Raw genomic sequence first — 23,682 nt, forward strand, 5'->3', positions numbered from 1 at the left:
TAGAAGGTGTGGGCACCATCAGGGTAATACCCAGCTTCGCCGCCCCTCGCAATAAAACCTATTGAAACGACACAATGTCGTCCACGGGTGACACTCTCGTGTGGGGTGTCAATCTGACAGAGTGGGAGAATACCCCCAAGCACTGGACGAATCCGTATGACGGGATCTCGACCGATCTAGTCTGTGACGCCGCCGGGACCTTGTAGATGAACGACGGTCACTCCTAGAACGGCATCTTCCCCTGGATCGTGATCTATGTAGGAGAGTAGGGTCTGCAATCCTATGGTCACCCCAGATTTTTGCTTTTTGAGTCACGACTTTCCCTGGCTGTGGGCCTGCTAATCAGACCCACAGCCTAGCTGTTCTCTCTCTAAATTGACATCCATGTACTTTAGGTGCATTTACCAATTGGTACTGGGCCACCTTATCAGTCCCTGTACAGTGTACCTTAGGTACCCAGGGCATAGGTGTACCCAGGGCCTACCAGGGGCTGAAGCATGTATTATGCCACCCCTGGCTGGCCATCTAAACAGACACAACTGGCTGGTAAGACAGCTGGGGCAAGGTGGTGTAATCACCCTTTGCTGTAGATATAGTGTGCCTATATCTAACCCTAAAATGGACACATATATTCCTATCAGTCACTCCTATGGCAGGCCTTATCAATCCTGAAGGCAGAGTGCTTGGAATTATGTGAGATGGTGCTCTGGCATGAGCTGAGCCCGTCTGCAGCTTGCGGAACCAAGTCCTGATAGCTGTACCATGATAATGCTATACCATATACTCTTAAGTGCATTATAATCCTCGCGGTTGAATGCTAACTTTGGTATAGCATTATCAAAACATGTCGAGTAAGGTGTCATACGAATTGGAATACTACCCCCTCGCCAATTCTGGCGACGGGGGTAGCATTCCACCCTTTTAGAGGGACACGACATGTATGTAACTGAGAACCCCGGTTAAAGTAACTCGAGCCTTAGCATCACAAAATTGATGCTGCCACCACAGACACAAGTCTGACCTCCTGCTGCTGGGGGTCCTTCCAGCGAGGGAGGCCTGGACAAAGGGTTTCCTGCCTTGGAGGTGCTAGCACCACCCCAGACAGGATTTTGTGTATTAGGTAGGACAGGCCTGAAAGGAATGAGACATGCCTGGGGCACACAAGGTGCCCTGTGCATACACCGGTTCAAACCAGTTGCTGGGGCATTCCAGCCCCAGCTCTGGCGCGAAACCGGACAAAGGATAGGGGGTGTAACCACCCCCCTTCCTGGTCCCACCCATGGGAGGGACCTAGTCACAGTACAGCCCCCTTTAGGAGAATAAAGGTAGGAGCTTGTCCCATTCCAAATTAGATTATCCTGAACAACTTTACAAGAAGAAACTCTGGACTTCGACGTTCTGCTCCACAGAAGACTGAAGAATCTCCCTTGTGGACAAGGAGTGTCCACCCTGCAACTGCAGGCACCATCAAGCGTCCTAGCGGTTCACTTTGTCGTCCTTCCTGCCGGAACCAGACTTCAGAGCCCAACGAGATCCGGACTTCCAGACCTCTCCGACCTCAACCTACATCTGCAGCCCAGCTGAGATCCGTGGGTGCGACGAGACACGTGGGACCGGCCATCTTGAAGAAACTGCACTTCGCTTCCAGCACGACTTCAGAGGCATCCTCGAGAAAGTGCTTTGGGGATTGAGAAGCCCCAGCCCCGAGCAGCTCCTACACCGAAGACCAGCCCCCCAACATCCACAAGATCTGCGTGGGGCCCTTTTGCTTGATTGCTGCTCGACGCGTTGTCTGGTCACTTGCCGGCTGGCTAGAGGCCTCCTAGACGACGATCCTTGAAATCTTCACTGCTGGTCTGGTTGCTCCAGACTGGCCCCTGCTCCCTTCCAAAGGAGGAGCACCCCGGACCCTCCTGGTCCACTCCAGACGCCGTTTCCACTCACCGCGTGGGTTGCCTTTGCCAAGGCCTGTTGACTCCAAATCCGGATCCGACACCGCCGACAGCGAGAGCCTGCGTGGGACAGCTCGTGCCTCCATCCTGGTCGTCGAAGACACCTCCTGGTCCACGTGGCTGCAGAGACAAGAGTCCACTCTTCACCTGATCGCGACGACAGCATCTGGTTGCTTCCTGGTTCCACACCAGTCTCTGGCTAGTGACTTTGAACACTGTCCCCTCTGCTTTCAGGTCCTCTTCTTCCTCGATCCACCCGTGGATCGCACCGGACATCTTCCTCCTGGTCGCCTGCAGCATCTTTCTTCAAGGCTCCATTGACTTCGACGCGGAAACCCGACACACTTTGACACCTATGCACCCGCAGCCCGTGGGTGAGGTAACAAGAGCATTTCGGTGCTCAAGGGTAGATTAACTCTCCTAGTGTCCAGATTTCCAGTCGTTTTAGTCCTAGATACTAAAGACTGTCCGTACTTACCTTTTTCGTAAACTGTACAGTCCATTGACTTTGTTTCGCATCTCGCGTGTGAGTTCACACTCTGCACACGCGTCCCGTGGGCCTCCTATTACTTACCTGAGGTTAGGATAGTGTAGTCCCAGCGAACCTACAGCCTCTGGACAGCTCCATTCCTTCTATCGATTTCCTTATACCATTTACTTAGTATATGGTTTGTCGTGCCCCTAGGGCACCATTGTAATTTTGTGCAACTTATCGTATTTTTCCTAAGAGATTGACATGTGCTTAGCCCTCTGACCTCATAAAGAGTTCAGAGGTGTTTGTTATTAATAAATATACTGTTTATTTTCATAACAACCTGTGTGGTGTCCTTTCATCTGGTATTCAAGGGGTTATATATGATAAAACAGCTGGCTTCACATGCCAAAAGAGTTTAGCCTAAGACTGCTTTGTCCATGCTACCATTAGGATAGCTGGTCTATAAGGTTGACTTACAACCAATCACCATAAGGGTTGTTTGGACTGATACAAGGTGATCACTAGAACTAGTGAGCATCATATATCAGGCCAACTTCTCACAATCTGGATCTCCAAGGTCGTGGAGGATCGACCGTCCTGGTCGGGGGTGGACGCTGCGGAGGTAGAGCCGGAGTATTCGGTTGTGGCGTCCCCTTAGGTGGTGACGGGAAGTGCGGCAGCGAGACTGACCGTGGAGGAAGCCGTGGTGGAGGAGGTGGAGGACGATGTGGAGGCGGAGGAAGAGGAGTCTTCGGAAGAGGAGGAGGAGGCGGAGGAGAAGGAGGAGGAGTCCTCGGAAGTGGCGGAAGTGGTGGAGGAGTGGGACTCTTCTGCGGCAACGTAGGAGGCGTAGACGGGGAGTAGGTTTGAGAGTACTCAGAGTCGGAAGATCTAACCACTCTCTTCTTCTTTGTCAGCCTTCGCGACGAAGTCCTAGAAGCAGACCTTCTACTGGACGAGCGCCGGCGCCGCCGTGACCGGGGGCTTGTGGAAGCAGAGGAGGCTGACCACCGAGCCCGGGGACGTCGTCCTTTCCCTGGATCGCCTCCTGGATGTTGACTTCTCCTTTCTAGACGTCGACCTCTTCCTCGACGTCGACACATCCCTCGACGGCAATCTCCTTTTCCTCGACGTCGAGTGCCTGCTCCTCGACGCCGAACGCCGAGTAGACCTCGACGGCGAGCGGCGGTGTCGCCTGGACGGCGAGCGCCGGTGCCTGGAACCATCACGACGTCGATGACTCCTCGACCGTGACGCAGTTCTCGACGTCTACCTCGTCCGAGGTCTCGACATCAGCCCCCTCGACGTCGAACGGCGACGCCGCTTCGACCCGGGGCCCTGGGTCGACAGGGAGCACACGGTGGTCAACCCTCTCGATGCCGACGTCGAGGCCATCGACGTCGATGGAGAAATGTGCCGTTTCCTGGCCTTCTCTTGACTGGGGAGCCCCCCAGAGGCCTCAGCACGGGCAGAGGACTCAGATCCAGCCCTCCCATGCCGAGCCCCACCTTGATCCTGAAGTTTCCTCAGCTCCATGCCTTGGAGCTGGATCTTATCCCTCTCTCTCCTGGTCCTCTTGGAAATGGACTGACAGATTTCACAATCCTCAGGCACATGGGATGAAGGGAGACAGAGGATACACACTCTGTGGCCGTCCGATTTGGCTTTCTTCCTGGCACACTCAGGGCATCTGTCGAACAATATAGGCATTTTCGACAGAAAAGGTGGCAAAAACTGGCAAAAAACTCCAGCAAATGGAAGAAGGGATAGGTAGATGTCGAGTGAAACTCTCTAAACACTTGAAAAGTGTCAAAAAATTAGAATTAAACCCAAAAAGGGAGAGCTCAATGCTCCAGGGTCCTGCTAGCAGGAGCCGGAAAAAAGAACTGAAAGTAAAAGGACTTGGCTGTGCATGCTGGGATACCGAGGGTATCTGGAGAGTTCCTTAAAGGCACGGTATCCCTTTTTCAGACACATAATGGCAGCCTATGGAGGCTTGTCTGTCCATCCCTTTTCAGACACATAATGGCAGCCTATGGAGGCTTGTCTGTCCATCCCTTCCTCTCTATCATTCCAAGGTTTTTGTGAAGGGGAAGTTTCTCTATGGATGGAACTTGACACATTATGGTAAATGTGATGTTGGTAAAATATCCTTGTGATTTCTAGTTGAAGTACTGGACAGTGTAGCCTTGTAGGTACAGGCTGCATTATTGTCTTTAATTTTCTCTTAAGTGTCTATGCAGGACTGCAAAGAAGCCGACTTAAGAGATTATTTTTGATTGCTCCGGGGTCCACGCACATGGGCGGGTCTATTCACTAGATTATGACTATACACAGAGATCCCCTACTGCAGAAATAACTTGCCTAGAAGAGTATTAGATGATCTTCCCCTTTGTCAGGTACTGTTTGGAATGCTAACATATGTGCCTGATCTCTATGTCCCTGGAAATATGGGAGAGTCAAAACGTATTGACCCATCAGTGCATTTAACTGTGCTGTAGAACATTCAAGAAATAAGAACTAAACTCTCTAATGTGAAAGACAGAGTCTGTCACCGGTAAAGATACGATTCTTAATGCTGCTGATAGCTGGCTCTTTATAGTGGGAGATTTGGTGCAAGAATAGATCCCTGATGAGCAAGTTTTCAGGCCATCCTACACATCACCCATTCCAGTTCTTATAGAAGTACTCAAACTATATCTTTACCTGGCTGAAAGAAAAAACAAGTGTCCCTCAATCACAGTAAAAAGCACTATATAGCCGATTCTGTTGAGCAGACCCCCACTGACACCAAGGTGCCTCAAGGGCAGAGCAGCACATCTTCTCTCTCTGCTCTGCAAAAAGTATCCCGAGAAGGGTACAGCCACACTGAAATCCTAAACCATAGCGGGGACATAAGAGCCTGCTGTGTCTCCATCTTTACACAAAGTACCACTTTCCATGGCAGAACCAGAAGTTGCAATTGAAACTACCTCTGTCATTTGCTGTGAGCCACCAAGTGACCCCATGGTACCAACATCGATAGAAAGGGGTTTTGCCAAGAATTTCTATCATTTCTTGCAATCCATGTTCAACTGCTCTGGGTAAAGGCAATATATGTATTCATAGTGTGGGTCAACTACAGTAATTTTTCCACACAAGCTCTAAAAAAGGTTTCCTTGGTGAATCAGCTGTCTTCTAAAAAGAAACACATTTCTTAGCTCCCACTTACTAGGCCTGGTCTCTACCAAGGTGCTCTACTTATCGTGTTGTAGTATATTCCTTTTGCAGCTACCATGCATTGATACTGTATGCTAAGTTAAGTTCATCTAGTCACCATTACTGTTAACTGTAATAAAAAGATGTGATTCCAATTCCCTGTATCCTTTTCATCACTCCACTCCTGCATAGCAGATGGATGCCTATTGATATAGGATTTGAGCTATTAAACTGCAGAAAAGAGACATCTAAAATACCATTATTTATTTGTATTTGGCGAGAAAACAAGAATACTTCCAACCTCTAAAGGTCAAACAGTGCTCTGGTTGATAGTCCCCTGCTCGATGTACAAGACACAAAGCAATGTCATCTGGTTTTAAATCTCACACACTTACATGATGACGACACTAACCATCAACCTCCATTCACTCTCCTATAATCCCTTCACTCATGCTAGCAGGTCACCAAGTGACTTACAGATACATACACCAGGCTGGCAGTTAAATATCTGATGGTAAAATGATCTGTAATAAAGGTCATCATTTTTCTCCATCGACTGAACCTCCCTCGTGGTATTATACTCTCTTTTACCTCGGTCAGAAACATCAGCATCTATTTGAATCCATTCACCCTCTCAATTATGAAGTAGTTATAAAGGTTGGAATGTGGTTTAACACAAACCCATCCCTTGGCCTCACAATTTCATCTGAAATGACCTTTCTCATCTCCCTGCTCACAAATTGCATTTAAGTGATCATGGTCTTCGTAAAGCAGAGACTGAACTACTGCAACAATATCTACGAAGGATCCCCAAAGAAATAAACTATGGAATTACAGACACTACAAATCAAGAAAGCTAGACTTTGCTTCATTCATACGAAATTAGAGTACATTCCCCGGTCCTCAAAGCCCCACACTAACTCCCAGTAACCTAGAGAATACTGTTCACTTTTCAGTACCGTATTCCAAGGGCAGGATGGTGATCTGCATAAATACCTACAGACACTTTCATGAACAATGCAGTAAATCAAACCCTGATATTCAACAACACAAACTTGATCACTGGCTAGATGAAACTGCAAGACACAGAGAGTCAGGTCTATCTGGGTGAGAGAAGCACCGTTCTCAAATGAAATGCACCCTAGATACAACATCCCAAACAAACATGGCTGGTTTCAAGAGATTAATGAAACTGAACTCTCCAAAGTGGCCATTACCTTCTATCAAAACACAATTAGTCTACCCCTCTAACCTCCAAAAAGGGATGATCACTGTCAGTTCTGAAGATTTTGATCTAAATCCTTCCCAAGATCCTTGCACCCTTGCAGTCATGGTTTCAGAGCCTGTAATGAGGGGCCTTGTCAGAATTACAACCAACTATATCACTGGTTTTACAAAATAACAACAGAGACAAGATGGGGTGTTACTACCAAAGAAAATACATTTGATAGGCTGGCCCCCTCTTCACTGTAAGACCATCTCAGCATCTGGAGAATACGCCCTCACTTCTATTCCCTCCCTTAAATCCTTCATCAATGCCCTTATCCCGGTAAACATGCACAATTAAAGTAGCTGTTATATAAAGTCTAGCACGCTACTTACCTTCTCTCCATTAATCAAAGTTCTCGAGTTCCTCATTGGATACACATTTTTACCTTGCCATGTTCAATATAGCAAATAAAATATTCTACTGAAAGCCTCTGGAGAGCTTGAATTCATATCTATAGCATCATCTCCCATCAAGTAAGAAAACACGGCTGGCATTTCATTACAAACAGCAACAGGTGAAATGGTGTATAATGCACCAATCATTAGGGGAAGGTGGAGACATTCAGCACGATTGCCAGTACCAACAGGGTCTTATAAAGAAAGAACTGTGAAATAAGTTACGCGCATTGTGATAAATCACTGAATATAATTTAATATCCCCTTCCTCCTTTGCCACCTCATTGTTTAGATTTCACATATTCTCAGTCTTAAAACTAGCACTGTACAAATTCCTCATAAGGGTCTACAAACTTCCCATGGCATAATGACCACTTTAATTCCTAGCACCAATAAGTACCTAATTATAATTATAATTATTTTATACCCCTTATCCACAGACGTTCACATATTCCATAGGTCCACTCTCAACGATGCCCACAAATCACTATTCTAATTAACACTGGCTTTCACCAGAGAGGCCAAGGCCACTATAAGGATGTACTCTCCTACTTGGCCCAAGTAGGTTCAATGTTAACTGATGTGCACAATAAGACGTTTGCACCACTGGAGAGGTCATCAAACTACGTACTTTCAACCTCTCACCAGCATCCATTTCACAATTCACATTTTTAACACCACCCCATGACACCCAATTTACAGTACTATAAAAGCCAACAAAAAAAATACAGCATAACTACATGTGGCACACAAGTTAAGTAAGAACTGTGATAAATTAAAAAGGCTTTCATTAAGCACTTCCCTACCTGGGTAAAGTTGGGCCTGTCGGATTCAGGTGGATATTCTTTCTTGTCCCCACAAAAGCTGCTCCTTTTTGGGGGACTGGGTGGCAGGATAGGAACAGCACTTTCCGATGATGATGTAGCCCTCTTTAGGGATTTTTTCAACCTTGCTTGTTTTTCACATGATTCCTGAAATGCTTGTGTACGGGCAGCAATGGAACTGTTGCTGTTCTTTGGCAGGGTGACAATTTTGAAGCTATTGATCCAAGTTCCAATTTTGTGAGGGATTTGCTCTGGAGGCTTCAGGGTAGGCCCTTGTTCATCCGTGGCTGTGTTTTTTCTTGATCTCTTAACCTTCTTATTTATTTTATCACTGTGTTCTCCATTCTGCTGTCCTCGTGTATGCTTTCTGTGTGTGGGGGTTTCTCTTGCTGGCTGTGCATCTTCAGTGGAGCATTTCTTACCCGAAGACCCTAAGCCAGACTGGTCATTGTTTCCACTTTCTTTGTGTTTCCTTGTCAACTCGCATAACTGGTAGTAACAAGAACCAGCTGAAGTTCTCCTCACTTTCACACTTGTGGAAGAGTGTTTTTTTACAGAAACTGGAGAGGTCTTTTTTGGAATTGACTGTGAAGTGTCACGTGTGAAAGAGGAGTCTGTTTTTAGTCTCTTAGCTGAAGAGCAACTGCTGGGCTCAGGGCTAGAAAGAGTAAACAGAACAGATGGAAAATTACTGTACCATTAGTTCAAACTGTAGCAACTCTCTCAACTTTATGCCAAATGATGCTTGTTCCAGCAGGTCAAGGAACTTCACCTGCCAGATCATTGGACCAACTATCAGTCATGCTACTAATCCAATGAGACAGTCACAGTGGTTACCCCCAGCACCGGTCAAGAACGCTGCCGGCAACACAAGTCAAGGTCCCTCTTGCCCTAAACACCAGTGAAGGTCACGTTCACAAGCACCAGTGAAGGCTACTATCCCAAGCACTAGCCAAGGCTAATAGCCCAAGCACCAGTCAATGCCACTGGCCCAAGCACCAGCCAAGGCCACTGGCCCAAGGACCAGCCAAAGCCACTGGCCCAAGTGCCAGCCAAGGCCAGTGGCCCAAGTGCCAGCCAAGGCCAGTGGCCCAAGCGCCAGCCAAGGCCAGTGGCCCAAGCGCCAGCCAAGGCCAGTGGCCCAAGCGCCAGCCAAGGCCAGTGGCCCAAGCGCCAGCCAAGGCCAGTGGCCCAAGCTCCAGCCAAGGCCAGTGGTCCAAGCGCCAGCCAAGGTCAGTGGCCCAAGTGCCAGCCAAGGCCAGTGGCCCAAGCGCCAGCCAAGGCCAGTGGCCCAAGCGCCAGCCAAGGCCAGTGGCCCAAGCGCCAGCCAAGGCCACTGGACCAAGCACCAGTCAAGGCCACTGGCCCAAGCACCAGCCAAGGCACTGGCCCAAGCACCAGCCAAGGCTACTGACCCAAGCACCAGCCAAGGCCACTGGCCCAAGCACCAGACAAGGCCACTGGCCCAAGCACCAGCCAAGGCACTGGCCCAAGCACTAGCCAAGGCCACTGGCCCAAGCACCAGCCAAGGCCACCGGCTCAAGCACCAGTCAGGGCCACTGTCCCAAATAGCCAGCAAGGCCACTGCACCAACCAGCCAGTAACCACCGCTTGCCACAGCCTAGGATGCAAGAACCATGATAAGCCAGGAGATGTTTCCACTTTGATACTGGACCTCATTGGTGATTTTGTGAGGTGTCACCTAAACTTTTGATGCACCTTGTTGCGTGGCTGCTTTCTCCCAATTCTTGAATAATTTTCAATTTTCCCAAACACCCTTAGCAAGGCTACAATGAGAATCGTCTGACGTAAATATTTTCTTTATAGACATGTTAAGGATACTGCACGTCTTCCTTTTTGATGTGAATGACATAGGATTGTCAATGTTCCATTTTTTGTTTCCTTTTGTTTATTTATGAATGAGAATGATCCTATTTCCTTTTCCCTCCTATGCCTCTTTGTTTAACTGATCACCATCCAAATACCCAGCGACAGAACCAACCACCCGCCAAGCCCACTAACTAACAAGGCAAATGACACAATTTATGAGCCAATACAAGGACTTGACTAATATTTAGGGCAATGACCCCAATCCATCAGCAGAGCGTTCAAGATAACCAATGTCAGGTATGTGTAGAATGTTAACTTGACTCCTGGTTTGTACATTACATTCTAGTACTAGGGATTCCACATGCATTTGTGGTAAACACAACTGTATGTAAAAGACTGCAAAGGAAAAACCAAGACTAATAAGAATCTCACACCTGCCATGGAGCCACCTTAGAGTTCTCATCCGCCAGGCCAATGACTGGCTCGTTATCCATATTTTTGTCCAATCTGACAAATATTATGTTAGATTAGTGGAGCTTGCAAAATGCAGTGGTCCTACTATTTCAAACACCAGCAGTGAAACCGTCTTCTCGGCCACAGGATAGCCTTCTTGCCCTAAAAATGGCTAGATTTCTATCCCACCACTAGCCAAGTATCTGACAGCTACTATCAGTCAGACTTCTGCCCCACCATAACTCATCTGCTGCTCCATCACCAGTTGAGGTACTTCTCACCTGTCTCATCACCAATAAACATCTTCCCTGTAACCAGCCAGGCCTCACCACAACTATAAAGGCGTCTGCCCCATCCTATATGAAAACAAACTATATAATGCCCTACAATGCAACATTTCTGAGCATTTTTGCATAGACGAGCACAAAAGATGAACTGTAAAATACACATGCATGACATTTCAAAAATACACAGCTTGGAGAAAAATGATGATTCTCATAAGCAAGTCATTATTTTGCAAACCTTAGACACATGAGAACTTACAGGAGGGGCTAGCTAAAGCATAAGGCATGGTTTCATACCTGTAATCCTAGTTATCCCTAGGGGTAATCTCCACTGAAGTCATAAGCATTTGAATAGTTCTGCCCACGTTTGGGATTTCCAGGGCACTTCTTCAAAGAATATCTTCTTAACTGTAGACTTTAGCCTTTCTTCAGGAAGGCCTGTAGAAATTAAGAACATAATATGCAGCCTAAAAAGAGGCTACAGTGGTGAAAATCTTCAGATTGTACTCAGTAAAGGGTCAATGTACACTCGTGTGTGTGTGTGTGTGTGTGTGTATATGTATAATTTAGGTTAATGTTTTTCCAAAACTGCTTGAATCTCTTCACAAACCCTTTTCTGTAAAAGTAAAAGATGAATGATAGCAGGACAGTTTAGCCCCATAGGTTGCCATTATGTAAGTTTTAAACAGCATCTGTATCTTTAAGGACCCAGAGACCACCATATCCCATAATGAGTAGCAGGAGCAATTGCCTCAGTTTTTTTTAACAAGAAGTGTTAGTGATAGGTAGATCCAATAATTTCCTCTGTTATGTTCACCGGGGGACAGGGCTGCTTGCTTATCACTTCAATGGAGATTTTTACCAAGAGAGAAATGGGATTGTAGGTAAGAAACTATCCCTTCTGGGGGATCTCCACTGATAGTCATAAGCATTTGAATAGAATAACAAGCTCTTCCCCACAAAATGCGGTTGAAAAATAGAGGAGAGAAGAAGGACTGGATAAGGCAAATACAGTTCTGAGGGAGGCTTGTCCCACTTGAGCATCTGTTCGAGCATCCAAGTCCAAACAATCGAGTTTAATGACTGTGTGAACAGATCTCCAAGTGGCCGCTTTACAAATCTCCGCAATAGAGATATTTGTCATTAAAGCGGCGGTAGCTGCTTTTGCCCCTAGTAGAATGTACTATAAGGTCTATCTGACAACGTCATATTGACTTTTTGGTAACATAATAGTATGCAAGATACTATCCAATTGGAGACAGATTGTTTGGAAGTGGCTAGACCTGTATGGATTGGGCCATAATTGACAAACAATTGGTCCGGTATGCGCAAGTCATGTGTCCTATCTAGCTAAAACTTTAAGACCGGTCTTACATCCAGGAATTGGAGAGATCTTTCAGCCGGGGTTGAAGGATTCTGAAAGAAGGTTGGCAAAGAAAGTGTCTGACATGAAAATCCGAAATAACCTTGGATAGGAATTTCGAGTGAGACATCATGACTACCTTATTCAAGTGAAAAACTGTGTAAGGCTTGTTAGAGCATAAAGCCTGGATTCCGCTAATCTTACGGGCTGATGTAATTACTAAGAGGAAAGAGGTTTTCCATGAAAGATGTTGCAGGGATGCCTTATGAATGGGTTCGAAAGAATCCTCCATGAGACGTGAAAGAACTATGTTAAGCTACCAAGGAGGGGAAGGGTGCCTAATGGGAAGGAAAACCTTTTTCAACCCTTCTAAAACATCCTTGATTACCAGAATAAAAAAAGAGGTTTGTGAAGGACATTTTCTGTAGGCAGTAAGGGCCACCAAATGAACCTTTATGAAAGAGAATGTTAAGCCAGATTTTGCCAAATGGAGAAGATATGGAAAAATGATGTCTTCCTGGCAAGATGTAAGGTCTATGTTCTTGGAGCAACACCAAATATAAAATTGCTTCCACTTGAAAGCATATGCTGAATGGGTTGATGACTGTTTAGCCTCTTTGAGGATGTTCATGCAGTCTTGTGGCAGGTTCAGATGTCCATATTGCCCTAGCACAGGAGCCATGCTGCCAAATTCAAGATGGATAGATTGGGGTGAACCATATGGCCTCTGAACTTTGTTAGCAGGTCTGGTCTGCATGGCAGCTTCAGATGTGGATGCTGTGACATGTGAAGAAGGTCAGTGAACTACAATTGATATGGCTATCAAGATGAGTCTGGCTCTCGAGTAGGACAGCTTGATGAAGACTGACAGGGTCAGTGGGATCGGCAGAAAGGGGTAGAGTAATTTGCCAGACCAGTCGATTCAAAGGGCATTCCCCAGAGTTCCGGGTTGGAAATATAAAGGTGAAGTTGTGGCATTTTTTGTTTGCTGAGGTGGTGCACAAGTTGATGTATGGAAAAGCCACAGCTTGAAGATGTTTGGACCACATCGTTGTGAAGGACCCAGTTGCGGTTTTCTTTCAGAACCCTGCCTAGGGCGACTGCCTGCACATTTTGTACACCTGGGAGGTAAGTTGCCATGATCTGCAGGTTCCTGGCTATGACCCATTTTCAAATTGCTTTGGCTTTGTGTGATAAGAGACTGGGCCTGTTCCCCCCCTGCTTGTTGAGATAGTGCATGGTGGTTGTATTGTCCATCTGAACAAGCAGGGACTGGCTCTTGAATGAAGGGCGAAACACCAGGAGCTTGAGGGGATTGATAGGATATGTCATCTCCCTTGGAGAACATGTGCCTTGAATTTGGAGAAGATCCATGTGAGGTCCCCACCCCAGCAACAAAGGTCTGGAGGGAACCGCCTTGGTGAAAAGGCATTAATTTAAGCAGGTTGGTTGGTGAGCATCACCATGTTAGAGAATGCTCGCATAAAGGGAGATAATGATCTTGTCTTCCAAGTTGACTGTCGCTTGGTCCCACTGGTCCTCGAGCCATTCCTGAAGAGGACGCATGTGGAGAAGCGCATTTAGAGTGAGGAAGATATATGGAGCAGAGAATAGATGAAACTGACCTCACAGTGGGATGAGAGGCTCTTATTAAAGAGTGACACTTTCCGAAGGATCGATGAAAGTCTCTCCTCCGAAGGACACACGCTTGTCTGCATGGTGTTGGTGGTAGCCCCTAAATACTGAAGAGTCTGAATTCGAGTGGAAAAACGACATGTTGTAGTTGATAGAAAAATGTTCCACAGCGGATCTTGTAGACAGCACCTCTATTTTCCGATGTCCCTCTAATATCCAATTTGGTGTTGTGCTGATAACCTCCAGGACCTGCTGCGGTTTTGGTCCTACTGGAAATCCAGACAAAGACTAAAGAAACAGAACAGAGGCAGCACCAAGGATAAAGTAGCCAGGACCATGTAGTATCAATAAATAAATTCTTTTATTTTCTCATTTATAGGACAGCCAACGCGTTTCGCTCCCCAACCGTGGGAGCTTCGTCAGGGCTGAAAACAACACAGAAATACACCAATATTAATAACACATACCAACATGACATTTACAATAGACAAACAAAGTTTAAAAAATACATTACAGTTGTACTTTGAACGAGACGAGATGGCCAAACTAAAGAAAGTCACAATAATAATCCTATATATATTTCTTGGAAAACAACTTGCATTTAGATCCAAATATCTAAACACAAAAGTCATACAACTAAATGGTTTATATAGGACATTGGTAACCAGAACCAAATGTGAAAATTTAGGAAGAAGAATTACCTCAGGTAACGCAGATAAAAATAGCCATTGAATGAAACCCAAGTAAGGAAAAAGAAGAAAAGAAGAAAGCAAGAGAGGGTGAAGCAAGTAAACATAGCCATTTGAGAAAAACCCAAGTGAGGACAGGGCAAGAGGTGACACTATACATAAGACGTTCTCACCAAGTGTGTTGGTCAGAACTTGAAGCAACGAAAAATAACGTCAATGGAGTCGTCCGATCCAAACAGTCCAGAAGCTAAAAATAGTACAGAAGATCAATTAATATATGAAAAATGATCCAGAAGTCAAGCCCTAACAGGTTTTAAAAAGGCAAACGCGTTTCGCTCCCCAACCGTGGGAGCTTCGTCAGGGCAAGTGTGTTGGTCAGAACTTGAAGCAACGAAAAATAACGTCAATGGAGTCGTCCGATCCAAACAGTCCAGAAGCCTATGGCCAACTTTCGATATCCGAATAATATTTTAGCCACGTCAAGGGTATATATTTAACAGACACAATTCGTCCAAGAAGTTCCAAAAATTAGTGTAAAACTTCTGGTATCCAAAGAACAGTAAATGCGCAGACCATAATAAGCTGCCACCAAAATTGCTGTAGAGCCCCTTTTCAGAGCGGTGTCCCCATGACGGATTCTATCGGCGGTAGAATCCGTCATGTGTCACCTCTTGCCCTGTCCTCACTTGGGTTTTTCTCAAATGGCTATGTTTACTTGCTTCACCCTCTCTTGCTTTCTTCTTTTCTTCTTTTTCCTTACTTGGGTTTCATTCAATGGCTATTTTTATCTGCGTTACCTGAGGTAATTCTTCTTCCTAAATTTTCACATTTGGTTCTGGTTACCAATGTCCTATATAAACCATTTAGTTGTATGACTTTTGTGTTTAGATATTTGGATCTAAATGCAAGTTGTTTTCCAAGAAATATATATAGGATTATTATTGTGACTTTCTTTAGTTTGGCCATCTCGTCTCGTTCAAAGTACAACTGTAATGTATTTTTTAAACTTTGTTTGTCTATTGTAAATGTCATGTTGGTATGTGTTATTAATATTGGTGTATTTCTGTGTTGTTTTCAGCCCTGACGAAGCTCCCACGGTTGGGGAGCGAAACGCGTTGGCTGTCCTATAAATGAGAAAATAAAAGAATTTATTTATTGATACTACATGGTCCTGGCTACTTTATCCTTGGTGCTGCCTCTGTTCTGTTTCTTTATGTTGTAGTTGATGTCAAGCCCCAATCGTTTAAGCATCTTGCATGTCCAGTTGTAATGCTGCAGGGTTTCCAGTGAAGTAGAAGCCTTGATTATCCATTCATCTAGGCTGGGGTAGATGAAGATTCAATATTTCCAGAGGTGGGCAGCACCTACTGCCATGCACTTTGAGAAAGTTCTGGAAGCGGACTTGAGGCCAAATAGAAGAACATGGCACTGATAATGGTCCTGCCCCACTACAAACCTCAAGAACTTGCGATGTTTCTTGGCGATGGGTACATGAAAGTACACGTCTCAGAGGTCTATGGGGCAGAGCCAATCTCCCTAGTGTAATTGTTGGTAGATATGATGCAATGACGGCATGTAAAACCTTTCAATGTGAATCCATGTGTTTGCTATTTTCAAGTCAAGAATGGGTCTTAATTTCGTTCTTGTCTCTCTTCTTCACCAGAAAATATCTGGAGTAGATGCCTGTACCCAAATGCTTCTGCAGCAAGATGTTTAATTCTGTCCGAAGCATGTGCAGATGTTGATTGGATGGTTTTGGTGGTATTGTAGGAGGAGGATTTGCGAATCTGGGACAAAACCTATTTTGAACAATATTCAGAAGTCATGCATCTTTTGTGATTTTTTGCCACTCTGACAGAAAATGAGAGATGCTTGCCCTTACCAGAGTGGGTAACGGAAGAGGGGGAAGGGAAGATGCATCGTTTGCCACCTGTTGTCGGTTTACCTCCTTGGGCAGGCTGATTGGAGGTTCGCCCTCTAGACTGACTTTGCTGCTACTGATAGTAACGTCATTGCTATTGTTTCTGGTGACCTTGAAACCAAGAAGATGTTTGAATCCTCTGAGGGTAGAACCGGCACTGGTAGGGTCTGAACAAACACCTTTGTTCTTTTGGCCTTTCTAGGCCAACCGCCTTAAGAATCTCCATCTCTGATTTCATTTGAGCTATATCGCCATCAGTGTGGCTGCTGAAGATGCTAGACCTTGAAAAAGGAAGCTTGAGGATCCTTTGTTGAGACTCTGGATTGAGGGTAGTAAGGCGGAGTCAAGAATGTCTTCATAGGGCTCATCCATGACAGTATTCATGTGCCGCTTACAAGGAAGATGGAGTCAGAAAAAGCTCCATTGCTGGCTCTAAGAGTCATGGCACCAACGGAAGCAGTGGCTTTATGCTGACAGCTGGTGAAGCGTCTAAAGAACTAACAGATGTAGAAGGTATGGGGACTGGCATCTGTATATTAAGCTTTAGAGCTTTTCTTACCAAGACCTAAGGTGGTGATGTCATCCACGGGAGAAATGACAGGTAGTGGACAATGCGACAATATTGGTGAATACCCCCCTGGAGAAGAAAATGATGATGTCATAAATCTTGAACGACACCTAGATCTTGTGTGTTTTCTGGTTCTTGATTGTGAACGGATCTAGGGCTTCGATGGCGAGAGCGTCTGGAAGACAAACGCCTGAAATGACACCTGTGATGGTGTCAACAATGGCACGTTCTTGAGTTTGATCTAGGTCTTGGTGGTTCCACAGGCGTAGGGATTGGCGTTCGTGGAATTAGCACAGGAGGTGGTGGAGGAGGAGGTGATGGTAGTGGTGATGCAGGTGGAGGTGAACGTCTTTTTTGGTCTGGAACCCTCTATTTGAGTCTTCCACCTCCCTCAGAAGTAGATGGATAGAGAACTGACTCTCTTCTCGCTCTGAGGTCTCACCTTCAGTCTGTACTTGCTGTGTGCGCCGTTTCACCGTGCTATGAGGGAAACTTTTTTCCGTGTCTCTCAAGGTGTGTCGTGAAATGTTCTAGCAGTGCTGGAAATGTTCTGGATCATCTTGTTGTTTGCTATTTTCGCCCTAAGTGGCCAATGTTATGCCCAGACGTAGGTCCCTTGCTCACTGTGCCACTTGTTTGAAGCTAGCCTGGCTAATACCCCAAAACCCGTTCCAGGATTCTTGTTTCCGGTCCAGGGAGGACCTGGCCTGGCAGTTCGGGCTGGACAGTTCCCATGGAGAGAAGGGCCAAGACTGATTTGTATATGGCTGGTTCCAAACTGGGGTGGCAGGGTGAGCCAAAGAACAATGGATTTAACTCAGATCTCTTGACTTGTGGTGAGTGTTTGAAACGTTTCAGCACTCCGTCAAACATCTTGTGTTTGTTACGCTCGCCCTAAATGGCCAAGGGTAAGCCCAGACGTAGGTCCCTTGCTGGCTGTGCCCCTGGATTCATTCTAGCTTCGATGACGAGGGGTAATCTGTCCATGATCTTTTTGTGTTTGCAGTGTTCTGGAACATGACAGGATGGTGGGCAGAGAGTGCAGGTCTTGATTGGCCTTCTTTCTCCCACAGGCAGGGCACTTGTCAAACAGAGAAGGAATATTATTTGGCAAAACGTCACAATTTTCTGTAAAAAAAAAAAGGCCGATATAGTGAGAGAATGATGAAAAACGTCAAATGAATCAGTTTTTACAAAATACCACTAGTGAATTTTGAAGAGATAAGCCTAAAAGGCAGAGCTCACTGCTCCAGGGTCCTGTTGGCAGGTGCCGGAAAACAAAACTGAGGCAACTGTCACCTGCTAGGCATGATGTGATACTGGTTGTCTCTGGGTCCTTAAAGGGCCAGGCACTGTTTAAAACGTACATAATGGCAGCATATGGGGCTACACTGTCCGGCTATCCTTCATCTTTTACTTTTAGGGAAAATGGTTTTTTGAAAGAGATTTAAACTGTTTTTGGGTACATTGACCCTTTTCAAAGTACAAGCTGAACAATTAGAATGTCACCACTGTGGCCTGTGTTAAGGCTGCATATTATGTTCTTTCTTAAGTATTTCCACAGGCCTCTCAGAAGAAAGGCAAATGTCAACACTTAAGAAGGTATTTGTTCATTTGTTACTACAGTACAGTACTGCACGTGGGCGGAACTATCAAATGATTAGGACTTTCAATGGAGATTCCCCCAAGAGAAAAAAACATTGCCTTGCTGAAAATACTACACTGCATAAATGGCAAACAAATATCATCTGAAAGGTGCCCCCAGCCAGAACTAAAAAACCTGGAGAATTGACCAGATGTCAACAAGAAGTTATAAACTGTGTATTCTGCCTTTGAGTTAGCCAATATGTTTTCTTTTGGACAAGTAATGCAAATCTAGAACACCTCTTATGTAACTATGGGTAAAACACATTTAAAAAATCTGACTTGTTCAAATCAGGTCAACAAATCTTTCAACTGTACACAAGTGGCTAAATTAAGGGTTGAAAAGCAAAAGTCACTTACTTGTTATTATAGTTGTCTTTAATAGGACTCTTCGCTGATCTAATATACATCGCAGAGCTACCAGGACAATTTGTTCAAGAATTACATTCCATATCACATATTTGTGATTTTCTGTGATGCTTCTGCTCAGCACATCCACTTGCTCATTCTGTATTTCTGGTTGGAGGAATTATCGGATGCAAGGCCAGGACAACTGCCCCTCAGCTCCATCACGATATTCAAGTCAGAACAGCCTCGGGACTGAATTTTTACAATTCTGAAATACTAACGGGCCAGGACTCACTAATAGCTATGATGTCTATGAGGAGCCTCCAAACACAAGTGCCTCTCTCAGCCAAGAATCCACACTCAGAACACTCTGTTCATGCATCATCACTTACGAAGGCTAAGCAGTGACCCAGAAATAGGACGCACATTCCAATACCGTAGAGTAGACAATATAGATGCAACAGTCTAAGAAGATAAAACCTGCAACTCCGTAAAGGCTGATCTCCACTCCAGCACTGTAACATCCGCTCTAATAGTGTGGGGTGGTCATTGTTACTAAAATGGAACTTCTTTCATTACGTTTTCTTCTTTCATTTACTACCATGGGAAAGATTACAAAGCCTCTACTGAGAGCATTAATTTGTATTCCCGGTTTTCTAAAGGCGGCGTCTATTGTTCCTAGATGCACCCCTGCAAAGGCATCATACGCAGCCCCGCACTGAAAGCCTACTGAAAAGCAAGATATTGATACGCAGAGCGGTGCGACTACATGCACACACTTTTGGACAGGAAAATAGTCACGCATCAAAAAAATACACTTTTATTAGTTTTGTGTTGGTAATGCACCGAAGAAGTGGATCAGTCAAGCAGTTACTTTATTTCAGGTTTTTAATCCATACAATTAACACAGTAAAAACATGTTTAAACTGATACCACACAGATTATAAACTTGTAAAAATAATAAAAAAGCAACACAAGCATAATAAGAATATAAATATTAAAGAAAGCGCTCTCTTCCAATACCAATATTTCCCATTCCAACCTTCTACTCAATTTGGTGAAAATAACCCACACGGGAACTAGTTCATCTTCCATCTCTCTTAGTGGGGTAGGTACAAGGGAGTAGCCGGCAAAATAAAAATAAAAAACACTTTGAACCAAAGCTGTAATGGTACCAAGTAAGCGAAGCAAGTCTTCGAAACCTGCCCAGAAGAGTTTGCTTGTCTCTTCTATCCAAGTATTAATCCGCTCAACCTTTCAACCTTCCATACACCCGCTGATATGGAGTAGTTTGTTACCTGTAACTCCAGTTCTGTAGTAGGGATATCTCGGTTATAGTCATAATCTAGTGAATAGTCCCGCCCATGTGCGTGTACCCCGGAGCAATAAAAAATAATCTCTTAAGCTGTCTTCATTGCAGCCCTGCATAGACACTTAAGAGACAATTAAGACAAATAATGCACCCTAACATATACAAGGCTACAAAGGCCACCACTACATCTAAACAGTGAAAAGGATAGCCCACCATGTCCGGCTTAACACTATTTTACCAAGTTTTCCTCACAGGGAAAACTCCCCTTCACCAAAATCCTTGAAATGATAATGAGGAAGGGTTGGACAGACAAGCCCCCATAGGCTGCCATTATGTGTCTTGAAAAGGGATACCGTTCCTTTAAGGAACTCTCCAGCGACCCTCGATATCCCAGAATGCACAGCAAAAGTCCTTTTACTTTCAGTTCTTTTTGAAGGTGTATAAAGCAAGGCCTGTAGCATACAGTACAGTACCATTTTCTCCACCGGGGAGGAGGGCGGGCGCTTATGACTATAACAGAGATACCCTTACTACAGAACTGGAGTTACAGGTAAGAAACTACTCCCTTCTGTAGTTGGGGATCTCTGTGTATAGTCATAATCTAGTGAATAGAATGACAAGCCCATCCCAACAACCAATTTATTTATTTATTTATTTATTTATGAAATTTATAAAGCGTGCAAATGCCCGAGGGCGTCTCGGCGCTGTGGACGTGGTAGAGGGGGGAGGTTTATTGATTTAACAACCAAGTTTTTATTTTTCTTCTGAAAGCCATCAGTGTTTGGCAGGTTCTGATCTCCATATCCAGAGAGTTCCATTAGTTGGCTGTGGAGACAACGAAACGACGATCGCCCCAGGAGGCGGTTTTGCTCCGTGGCACAGACAGCAGATGTGCATTATAAGATCGTAGTGATTGTAGGAGAGTAGGGTCTGCTTCCTATGGTCACCCCCACTTTTTGCTTTTGCTTTACTGGTTTTCGACTTAAATGTGGCTGTGGGCCTACTAATCAGACCCACAGCCCAGATGCACTCTCTCTAAATTCACACCATGTACTCTAGGTACAGCCACAATTGGGAATTGGTTCACCTTGTCAGCCCCTGTAGAAGTGTACCCTAGGTACTCAGGGCATAGGGGTAACCAAGGCCTACCAGGGGCTGCAGCCTGAATTATGCCACCCCTGGCTGGCCACTCAAACTGACACAACTGGCTGATCACTCAGCTGGGGCAAGGTCGTGTAATCACCCCTTGCATAGGTATAGTATTCCTATATCTAACCTTGTATATAGACACACAGTAACCTATAAGTCACTCCTATGGCAGGCCTTAACAATCCTGGAGGCAGAGTGCTTGGTTATGTGTGAGATGGTGCTCTAGCATGAGCTGAGCCTGTCTGCAGCTTTCGGAACCATGTCCTTATAGCTGTTCTATGATATTGCCATACCATATACTCTTAAGTGCATTATGAACCTCGCGGTTAAATGCTAACTCTGGTTTGGCTTTATCTAAACATGTCGTGTAAGGTGTCATACGCTTTGGAATACTACCCCCTCGCGACGGGGGTAGCATTCCACCCTTCTAGAGGGAGAAGACATGTTGTTGCTGACTATCCCGGTTAAAGTTAACCAGAGCCCCAGCATCACAAAATGGACGCTGCTGCCACAGACACAAGTCTGACCTCCTGCTGCTGGGAGTCCTTCCAGTCACGGAGGTTTGGACAATAGGTTTCCTGCTTGGAGAGGTGCGAGCACCACCCCAGACAGGACTTTGTGTATTGGCACAGGGAGGGCTGAATAGATTGAGACACTGCCTGAGGCACACTAGGTGCTTCATGCATACCCCAGTTCAAACCGGTTGCTGGGGCACTCCAGCCCCAGCTCTGGCGCGAAACTGGACAAAGGAAAGGGGGTGTAACCACCCCCCTTCCTGGTCCCACCCATGGGAGGCACCTAGGAACTAATCCAGTCCCTTTAGCTGTATAAAGGTAGGAGCTATGTCCCTAGACTTTAGATTTGATCCTGAACTGAAACTTGAACAAAACTCTGGACCTTCGACATTCTGCTGAAGCTGAAGACTGAAGAATCTCCCTTGTGGCCAAGGAGTGACCACCCTGGGCAACCAGGCACCATCCAGCAAATCAACGGCTTGCTTTGTCAGCGTTCCCGCCGGGACCCGAGTACAGAGCCTGACAAGACCCAGACTTCCAGACCTCTCTGACCCTCTCTTCACGTGTGCAGCATAGCTGAGATCCGTGGAGGTGACGAGACACGTGGGACCGGCCATCTTGAAAAGTCCACGACTTGCTAACTGTGCAGCTCCTGAGGTATCCTCGAAGCTGTGCACTGGGGATTGAGAAGCCCCGAGTCCGAGCTCCACCTGCACCGAAGACCAGCCCTCCACACTCCACTAGTTCTGCGTAGGGCCCTTCTGCTTGTGATCTGCTCGACGCGTTGTCCGGTTGCTGGCCCGTTGGCTAGTAGCCTCTGTGACGACAATCCTTTGAAACCAACTCGCTGGTCTGGTTGCTCCAGACTGGCCCTTGCCTCCCTGCAAGGGTGAGGCACCTCAGACCTTGCTGGTCTGCATCAGAAGCCTTCTTTGTATCCTGCATGGGTTGCCTTTGCCAAAGCTTGTTGACTCCAATCAGGCGGTCGACTCCTCCATCTGCGAGAACCTTCGTGGCACAGCTCCTCTCCAGCATCTGGTCGTCCTCGACGCCTCCTGGTCCGCGTGGCTGAAGAGACTAGCTTCACGACAGCGCCTGATTGCTCCTAGACGTCGTCTGGTTCCTTCCTGGTTCCACCCGGTCACTGGCTAGTGACCCAGACTCTGTCCCCTCTGCTTTCAGGTCTTCTTAATCCTCGATCCACCCTTGGATCCACCCGGACATCTTCCTCCTGGTCGCCTGCAGCATCTTTCTTCACAGGCTCCATAGACTTCAACGGCGAAACCAGACATATCTTCACACCTATGCACCCGCTTCCTGTGGGTGAGGTAACGCGAGTACTTTGGTGCTCCCAAGGGTATTGACTATCCAAGTGTCTAGGTTTTTAGTTGTTTCCTTCTAGCTAGACCGGAAGTGTCCTGAATCCTTCTTTTTCTAAACTCTAAGTTCCCATTGACTCTCGCGTGTGTGTAAAGACACTGCACGCGCCGCCTGTGGGCCTCCTACTCCTAACCTAAGGGTCAGATAGTGTAGCCCCAGCGATTCTCTAGGCCCTAGGCCTCTCCTTTTCCCAAGTCGTGGTTCTTATACCACTTACTTAGTATATGGTTTTACGCGCCCCTAGGGCCTAACTGTACATTGTGCTATTTAAAGTGTTTCTAAGAGTAACTTGTTATGTGCTTTTGCCTCTGACCTCATAAAGAGTTCAGAGGAGTGTGTTAGTAAATAAATACATATATATTTTATATATATCCTGTGTGGTGTCCCTTCCTTTGATATTGAAGGGGTTACATATGGTAAAACAGCTGGCTTTACACGCCCTCCAGAGTCTTTTAGCCTAAGACTGTTCTGTCCACG

At 45.9% G+C, this 23,682-nt stretch overlaps 1 protein-coding gene across 7 annotated transcripts in view; it reads right to left on the reverse strand.

The window, feature by feature from the left end:
- The window catches only part of SWT1 (SWT1 RNA endoribonuclease homolog), a 1,000,634-nt gene that overhangs the window by 813,641 nt on the left and 163,311 nt on the right, over positions 1–23,682 (reverse strand). For all 7 annotated transcript variants that reach the window (XM_078642786.1, XM_078642831.1, XM_078642776.1 and 4 more), the window contains one exon: positions 8,097–8,772. In XM_078642786.1, the coding sequence (XP_078498912.1) occupies positions 8,097–8,772 (676 nt within the window). The remainder of the gene's footprint in view (positions 1–8,096; positions 8,773–23,682) is intronic.

Source organism: Lissotriton helveticus, chromosome 1_1 (assembly GCF_964261635.1).
Source record: "Lissotriton helveticus chromosome 1_1, aLisHel1.1, whole genome shotgun sequence".
Lineage (NCBI taxonomy): Eukaryota > Metazoa > Chordata > Amphibia > Caudata > Salamandridae > Lissotriton > Lissotriton helveticus.